The sequence below is a fragment of the Schistosoma haematobium genome, chromosome 4, assembly GCF_000699445.3.
Source record: "Schistosoma haematobium chromosome 4, whole genome shotgun sequence".
In the NCBI taxonomy this organism is placed as follows: domain Eukaryota; kingdom Metazoa; phylum Platyhelminthes; class Trematoda; order Strigeidida; family Schistosomatidae; genus Schistosoma; species Schistosoma haematobium.
In genome coordinates, this window is record NC_067199.1 from 13,444,276 (window position 1) to 13,454,080 (window position 9,805).

The following is a 9,805-nucleotide window of genomic DNA, read 5'->3' on the forward strand; positions in this document are numbered from 1 at the left end:
AAGGAAGCGAGTCTCAGGGTTAATGGAAAAACGTTACAATAAATATTTTTGATATTTTACGTCATCCCGAATAAACTAACTACTTCAGAAAGTAATCTAGTGTTTTTTTCTCGAAATCGCCTGTGATCATATAAAGACAGGAATAGAAAAGCATACAGCAATTGTATATTGGATGTTAACCCATTGACCTTCAGCTTTGTTAATAAAACCGCAGTATTCACAAATTGGGCATATTATCGTGTTCTTTTCCAATTTCATGTTTTAAGCACAGCCGTTACAATGTCTAAGAATTCAAAGAAGACCAACAGTGAGAGACTTCTATTTGAAGATGTTGTAAGATTTACTGGGTCCTTTATCTGTGAGAATCATGGAGATAAATTGAAAGAAGCTGCAGCAAAGCTGATATTGACAAAACTTAACTCAAAAACCGAACTTTCAAGCCACTTGAAGTGTTACGAAACCTACATATCATTTTACCCCGAAATATTAATTACTGGTATCAGGCTGGAGGGTCGAATTTCGCGTCAAGAGATACCTGGATTTTTTGTTTCTGCTAGGCATCCAAAAGCTTTGGTGGTTCTTTTTCAGCGATCGCAGTTGGACGATGTAACCTTATACGGCATGGTTTTTAGTTCTTCGTCTAAGGCTCAAAAAGTTGCAGGATTTCTTGCAGAATCCAATCCTCAATTGAGCGTGAAAGGAGAACCATCCGGTCCAAAAGTAAAATCTGTTACAATAGGTCCAAAGATACGTAAATCACCCGACAGTTGCTACAAGGAGGTCAACGGTTTATTAAAAACTCGTGAAACGTTAAATACACTCCCGCCACCGGGAAATACATTTCGTTCAGAAGTTACATGGAATAAAATTCCGGGTCAACATAACAAAGAAAAATACTCACCGAGTAGTACAACTGTTCATGTTAATGGCTCTTTACTACACGAAAACAATCAGCTCAAGTTTGGTGGGCAGAGAACCACCCAGGTAGATAGTACTCATCTAGTGGACAGTCGCGGTGGGATGAATAATAATCACTCACACAATGGACCAAATGTATCAAAATATAGCAGTTTTTATCCAGTAAGTGCAAAACATCATGTTCGTTTTCGACAGTCTGCTGCTGGTTATAACGATAAGATGTTACATCATAGTACTCGCTCGATAATTAATCTCGAAGGAGCATCTGAGGAAAGCGGATTCGATACTCCATTCCCTTATGATCCGAATGAAAATATTGAAGAATTTTCTATTGGATATTATAATATCGAAGAAGGTTTTGGTATAGACGATCGTGATATACTTCATATGAAAGATGAAAAACAAATGGACACAAACGATCCTCAGGAAAACCCTTGGGTTGAAAACATAACTTACATAAGCAACAATAAGAATGGTAGAGCAACAGTTACTTCTAATGGGTCTGTATATTTATATGTCGCACAGCAAGTTAATCCGAGATTTGAAGTGACAGGTAAGTTCTGGCCAGGCCTTGTCTATGTATATTTATGAGTTCAAATCTAGGGGGTATTATCATCCTTAAGACAGGCAACGTATTATAAGTTGATTTGACATACAAAATATTTCAGTACTTCATTTGGAACAAACATTAAGTTTATACGTTACTTACTACTTTAAGTAATTTTTCTTAATGAAGTTTGTGCTAAATGTTACCCGTGGAAAAGCATATACGTTGTAAACTTTCAAAGGAAGTCTGTCATAACAAACTTTTTAAATGCGACTTTTTCGTAGATGCAAAACTTTATAAAATCTTAATGAAAAATATCTTATTGACTAAATATGTCTTTAAATCTCAACTTGATTACTTAAAAACAGAAAATGATATACAGTTTATGTGTTACTGTTTTCAAAAGAAATAGTTTTTTGAAAACTTAGTACTTTAACTTTACTAAGATAGATAGGAATAAGTTTGTTTACTTTTAGTGTTTTCATGCTTTCTGAGTTAAGAAAGTAGGGCTAAGTATTTTAAAGTAGTTTTGAATGTGAGTATTTATTCGCACTTTGGATGCAAACCATCTGCAAAGACATTACTTCACGTCTCTTTGCTATGGGTTCAGTAAGTGTTGTAACTTATTGTATGTAGCCATAAAGCCGCCCCCCCTGGTACGGCCAACAGTGGGGAAAGTCAGTTTCTCCTCTTGAAATGTTTTCTCATGGCCGTGTGCATACAACCACTGCCAGGGAAGTCCTAGTCATTGCCTTCTCGTGGTGGATATGTTGCTTACGAAATTGAGAGGACGGAAAGCGAATGTCCGGCGCTTTAACCGGATTGGAGGACACAGACGGTACACCTATGGGCATCTGAAAACCCTGATTCCAAATCAATGGTGCATATGGGCTCCAGGATCCTAAGGAAACAAATGGCGAATGAAACTATTGTTAGTCACGGTCTACCATAGGCCCACATCTCCTGACGTTGCTCCACTGCCTTGTGGATCAGTTTTTCCAGTCGAAGGCTCCGGGTGTCGCCCCCTAAGAAAACCACCTGCTTCGGTTTGGGCACCCGGGCAGTACCACAACTCTTACATGAATCAAGTGATTTATGTGACGCATATGTATTTGGCACTGTTTTTTTCCAATATTTTTGTGTTTAGATAAATAAATATGTGGACACACAAGTTTTTATTTCCTGTTGACTAAATTTTATCCATGTTAGATAAAATAAAGCTTGCAAAATGTAAGACTATTTGATCTATTCCCAAGGTAAAGACTGTTTGTTTGAAATATTAGAGTTGTTCCCCTTTTTGAAGCAGAAATGTTCCAAACTAAGATAAATGTTTTTTGGTTTAATGAATGATTCAACTGATTTAACTCAATTTGAAAGAAGTGAGTTTCCCTAAAGACCTAAATTTTAAAAAAATAATCCAACGTTGGAGCAAACCAACGTGTGCATTATCATACTTTTAATTTTAACGAAATATTTTTAATTTTTACTACCGATTTCCACTTGCCAGTTCTGCTAAGTTTTGCCCATTTGCTGTCGAAAATGCTAACCACATTATTTTTATATTCTTACTCGGCACTAATTGTTACTTTAATAGCTTAGTTACATTTGCTTGTTGCTTTGTGAAGATTAAGTAAGTAACTAACTTGTTCCTTGAAACCCCACCGTGTTATGTAATCGATGATTCAGCTCAGTTAAGTTCCCTTTGTTATTCGTCTGTGATTATAAATTTTATTACAGAACAAAACATCTGATACAACTATTTCAAAATTGCTTGTACCGTTTTACCTTGCCATAGCCCACCCGCATACTTTGATTCAGGTTGAAAAACGGTCAGTTCTTGCTATGACTTTGGAATATGTTGCTAGTTACCCATGTATAAGTGTATGGCGCTAACGTTTTCTCCAGCTGTTGGTTTGTCAGTGTTTACACAGCTACTTACTCGAGGAAGCCCATCTAATCAAGTTTTAGTGTTTCTGGTATCACCACTCCCCATCACTTAAAAACAGATCACCGGCTAATCAATATTATCTTCGGTTATAGTCGTTTATATGCAGTGGGTTATAAAGTCCAACCAAGTAAGAGTAAACAGTAGTGGGAAGCTGTACATTTTTGTAATTTCCCTCTCTGTTTCAATACAGTGCAGTCGACATTGAATGAAGGATAAATTTCTTCGTCGAACGACTAATCTTCTCAATAGGGAGTTCTAACCGAATACTATAGTACTAGATGAGGACTTGAACGCGTACTTAAGTAGTTAATAGAGCGGCTTTTGTGAATAACATGAATTCATCCTTTGCAGATCAGATTATAGGGGCTACCTTCCACAGTTTTGTTCATAAGATAAAATACGTCCGACCAGTTTCGATTCCTGGCAGAGTTCCAGTTAATTACTAAAATGGTACTTTGTGTATACAGGTTGTTTAAGCAATGTAAACCATGCCAGTCAAAACTCAATAACTTGGTGAAAATAACTATAAACCTGGTAACTACTAGAGGTTTATAAGACTAACCTAAACCTCCGTTAGTAGCAAGCCTGGTTTCGAAGAAAAATACGATGACAACACAGTGTAAGTAATAGAGACTACCAATTCGACTGTCATTTCCAAAAAAAAATGACTTTGATTATTTAGATGGGTTTTAGGAATATCAACTCAGTGGCTTCTACACTTCTCTTAGTTTGCTGTCGATAGGACAATCAAAAAGTTAGTTATTTTATTGTACGACGTCGTGAGACAAAAAATCCGCATATGAATAACATATATTGGTTCATTACTGAACTGTGATCGAAGTTTTGAATTTCATAGAGCTTGATTTATCCAGAGACTATCCTGGTATATTTTTATGTTATACACTTAATTAATGTAAAATTAATCTTATTAGATAAAAAAATTATCTTGGTTACATCTTTAGTCATACTATACTTATTAATTATAATTTCTAATCTGCTATTAAAATATACTGACCTGTTGTTTTATATTTCCCGATAAAATTATCGATCTCTCTCGTACGTCTCATTTTTAGAACCCCTTAGCACCATTTTTTGGTACAAATAAAACAAAATAAATGAACATTTATTAGGTTCCTATTAACTGAAATCCATATGAAATGAAGCGTTTTCCTTGGGTGATCTACATGTACAGTAATGTTGTCTTCCCAAAGACAGAAGTAAAATTTGGGAAATTTTCACCCTGGAAGCGTTAAACTTCATTGCTTTTCGAATTTACAGTGCAAGTATTAACTTTCAAATAGTAACGACTCTTTACTATCAAACTAAAAGTAAATGCGTACTCAGGAGCGATTATTTATCTGGCTTATATTAATACTTTTCCTCTCTTTGATCATTCTCTCAATTATGATATATTATCAGCTTTCTATCGTTTATTATACACAACCAATTTTTACTAAAATCTAAGAGTACAAATGTTACAATTCAAAGCAGAGCTTAACTGAACAGGTTTGATAAGTCACAAATGATTGGTCATTGGGTGTCAAGTGTGTCAAGTCCTTCTTAGTGCAGATCGAATGCTATCGACCAAGTCAGGGAGCACCAGTTCCCTCAAGATTACAGGTACATCTTGCTGACAAGTGCCGAGTAGCATGAAACCCGGGTCCAGGGTTTCCTGTTAACTACCTCCAACCACCATCTAAGGTTTGATAAGTCTTTATCGTTCCATAATTGGTGAATATAATATGATTTTATAGTTTTGTCCTTCTATTTCATTTAGACCATATTTTTTATATTGAGCTTTCTATTACTTTTAGTGTCTTAATTTAGTTTTCTCTGACTTTCGCTATTTAAGCTTTCTACCACCATTTCGACATAACGCAAAGTAATATTTCAACTTTTGCATTATGTAGGGTTTTTTCGTACTCGCAAAACTTCACTAAGTAAAGGCTACAGAAAGTGCGTTAACATTAACTCCAATAAAATTATATTTGCATCCTTTTCTCATTTAGGCTATATGGTTCATGTAGTATTTATTTCATTTTCAGTGCCAGTATTAAAAAAATCTAGTTAAAATTGTTCACGCATATTTGCCAAGAGGAAAAAACAGCACGAGAAAAAGATTAACTCACAAATAAACGTCATACAATTAAAAAAACTCATTGATTAATGAAGCCAAAAATTTACAATTTTGTATTATTGATATAACAAATGAGTACATTGCACACGAGTTTACATCGAAGAAAAAAGGTAAAGAGTGGATAACAAGAGGTTGGGTTTAATGGAAAAAAGGCCTTAATAATTGAGCCGAATGCTATATTTACATTGTAAAGCGAATATATTTCTTCTAACCTTCCTAATATACTTTACTCTTATCATAATGGTTATGACTGAAATTCACTTCTGCTTTTCTATTGTTTATGTTATAGTTTAATACATTAAACAAATTATCTAAAATCTTTGTTATTTGTTGTAGATTAAGAAGAATGATATGTGTTTACGCAGCAATCTATCCATTATTCATAATTGAAAGAAAACAAATCAGATATCGTTTTGTGATTATTTTTACTATCATTGACATAGAATTTAAACGTTGTACATAAAACTAAAAAGTGTAAAGGTTTAGAGCAATATTTAACCTAATTATTGATTATTTTATTAATATATTTGTTTGTATAAGAATATGTTTTCCTGTTAGGATGGCCTTAATCATTTCTTTACACAGGCTTACGAAATGAAAGTTAGGCTTGAATCGCCTTATTTCTCATTGATCAGGACATATCAGTTTGTTAAAGTGATATGTAATTAATAAAGCTTGAGTTTATTTTCAAGTGAATAAACAAAAGTTTATGAATATCAGTTTTCAAGTTGTGGCTTTCATCTCGTACTAACAATAGATGAGGCTATTTCTATAACCAAAGAGAATCAATCATTTGCTTCCTTCTTGAATGGGACGTTTGACGCTTTATATCAGAAACTGACTGAAGTCGTAAATATTAATCATTTGATTTTAACTTGATGATATGAGAGTTACGCCTCCACCAAAATACTTGAAGGTCCTGAGTCCTGTCCATAATGAGGTCGTTAGCGCACATAGCTGAAAGGTTCTATTGTAGGAAGAAAAGGTTGTCAAGTGCTCTATAGGTTCACCACTATTTTATTTGGTCCCGTTCTGTTACAAAAAGCATTTTAGAACTTGACTTACTTTCAGAAAATGCTTTATCAAAATTATTGAATCCTTTAATTTCAAAGATAAAAATCTACAAAAATAAAGGGCATATATTTGTTAAAAGTAAAATAATTTAAATAGTAATTCTATATCACGCTATTAAAAAACAGGAATTTACTTGACTTAAAAGCAGCCTAAAAAATACTTCTGTATTTCTAGTAGCTATAGTGACTGAAACGTATATTTTTAATAGGTTTATTTCAACCATGAATGTATGTCATTCTTAATAAAGTAGAGTGGAAAGTACGATTTTGAAAATCTTTAAAAAAAAAGAGGATGAATAACGACAAGGAAATGGACAACTGTGTAAACACACACTATCCATTTATGTTTGATGATGAAAGTAATCGATCAAAATGAGAAATTCCAAAGTATTAACTTCCGCCAATATGGTAATCAAAACTAGAAACCGAAAGTAAGGTTTAGATAAATTGAATGAAGGCGATCGAAATTTTAGTATTAAATATATAATTTCATGATTTTAGGCTATCTAATAGTATTAATATACTTAAATGAATATGTAAATAAAAGTCAGAAGTTAATGGTTTATTTATCATTGAATTCCGTAACGACCCAGATTACTGTTTGTTTACTAATTAGATCAAATATATTCTAAGTGATTTGTATTGAGTATAAAGAGATTATTTTGATGAATATAAAAATATGTCGACAGTTAATAAAATAGTATTTGTTAGTCATTAGGATTTCGTTGAGATGTTAATGTTATTATTTTCTAACATATTCATTAAATAATGGAAGACATCAGCAACAAAATTAGGTTGATAAAGTTATTTAGAGACTTTTTTAGTTTCATTTTGTCAGAGAAATACAGAATCGTATACTACAAGTTCGGTTTACATATACTTGTTTAAATCACGAACTGATCAGTTTATTCTGAATGGTATGATTAGTTCTAGCACCTGACTTTCAACAAATTACATCAACCACGTTTCAGTGGCATTACTAGACAAGTTAATAGTTTACGCTAGTCTATAAGTGAGTTGAGGTTCTACATAGGATTCGGACCTATGTTACTGTTGGGATATTCAGGAAAATATCCCAAAAATTATCCTGTTAAGCCTAATGCTATCCTTGGACATGAAATGGTATCATCTTATTGGTCAATATTTATTTAACGTGTTATTTTCCTGTTGGCCATTATTGTACAATGTTATCTTCTATTTTATGGTACGTTGTGGACTGATTGACTGGTATATAAACAAAGTATGTTTGAAATATAATGATTCATATATCCGAGGCTGTGACTTGCGTTCTGGACTCAATTGACTGGGCTAGACAGGGAAGCGAGACCAATCAGAACCCTAGGTCGTTCTACGTGTTTGCGCGTCTTTGGTCCGATCAATAATTCGCTACCCTTAATCAGCATTATTTTCACAGTTATAACAGTTACAGTGTTGCGACTGATCTAATTCTATCCGATATACAAACATTATGATATCGGTTAGTAATAAGTTTAGATTAGGAGGTAACGACAGTGAGTAACCTAAATGCAGATGTAATAAAAAACATGTTTCATACACTTTAAAGTGAGCAGCAGCATCCACCGCAAAAAACAAGCCTACATTTTCTTATTAATTATCTTTAACCATCTAAAGTTTACTGTTCCCAGTCGATTAAAGCTTGCTACCATTCAAAAACCATGCCATATGGAAATGTTTGAAATAGGATAAGACTGCATATCTTATAATTGTAATAATATAGACCAATCTCGTGTTACCTATGTAACAAGGTTGCTAGTAAACATTAGTTTTTGATAACTTATCAGAATATGCCTTTCTGTACTCTGTAAATATATATATATATATATATATATATATATATATATATATATATATACTTTTGTTAAAGTATTAGTTCCGTGAGGACATAGGAACCAGTGATAACCATGATGATGTAATAGTAAAATTAAAAATTGCATAATAAGAATCAGCCAAAAATATTGTTAACAAATATAATGTCATTGAGTAGCATCCTATTATATTCATAGTTGACATATGTGCTTATACATAAATGTCATTGAACTGTGCTTCATAAGTGAGTATTTTAGGCATACTGGAATTTTGGTTATTATGTTAGAGTAAAACGGTCAACAATTTCAAATCATGGGACGCGGTAAGACAGTTGATTATTCACAGTGTATGATTCGAAATAAATGTGTACTTGATAAAAAACTATTCAACATAGATTTAGGGGAGATTATATTGGTAACCATTTTTAAATTCAATAAACGCTAGATACTTAATGTGATTCATTTTCATACTAACATAGCTATAAATAATACATATGTTCAAATAATATCTAACATTACTTTTTATCCACATTACAACTTATGTTCAATCACAGTTATACAATATCAACCTTCTCGCTAGTTAGCTAGTTTTGAACAACTAAATAAAAATGAAACGAATGAATCTGGTTGTAAAATATCTCCAGTTTATCACTTATTTGTTTTTATAAATAACTGAAAATGAACGCTTACTTTGTACAATTCTGACTACATTTCGTTCGAAAAATTAGACGCGGCACTTGATAAACCAAGTCTGATTTACAAAGAAATGACAAAATTTGGTTAAAATAATGTCAATGGCATTTTGAAATAATTGGATGATGTTCAAGATGTATGATCAAAATATTAGCTACAAATTCAGTGGATATGGATGATCTCCTTCTCTACCTGATACACTTATGTCAATAACAGGAATCACTATTTTCATTTCATGTTGTTCCCAGTATTTAAATTTCTGTTCTTCGCTGAATGAACACGAACTTGTAGGTTATATCAAATTTGAAATATTTGTTGTTGACGAGATCAATGCAATAAAAGTCGTGGATCAAGTGGTTATTAATTTACGTATGACCAATATTTCAAATGAATTTTCTGCTTCTATCAAAAATCACACAATGTGTAATATGTTTCTGTTAACTGTCAATCAGTTGTAAGCTTTAATGAGGAAACATACTGGGTGGTGGAGGTCAAGGAATCGGGAATAGATTTCTTGATTTGATATTCTTACGATTCTTATTTATTAATACTTATATAACAGTTTTGTGGATCTACTGACTGTGGTTCTACCTATGTAATGCTATTATGTAATGTACCTTGTTTGTCTGGGGTGCAAATATATTTGTTTTTTGAAGTTTGAGA

General features: G+C 32.9%; 1 protein-coding gene across 1 annotated transcript; it reads left to right on the forward strand.

Annotated features, from left to right (window-relative positions):
• Positions 1–279: 279 nt before the first annotated feature.
• On the forward strand, positions 280–3,358 carry MS3_00007444 (uncharacterized protein; the record flags this gene model as incomplete). Its single annotated transcript, XM_012943246.1, has 2 exons — positions 280–1,471; positions 3,261–3,358. The coding sequence occupies 2 exons, from the start codon at positions 280–282 to the stop codon at positions 3,356–3,358; spliced, it is 1,290 nt and encodes a 429-aa protein (XP_012798700.1).
• Between the last annotated feature and the right edge of the window lie 6,447 nt (positions 3,359–9,805).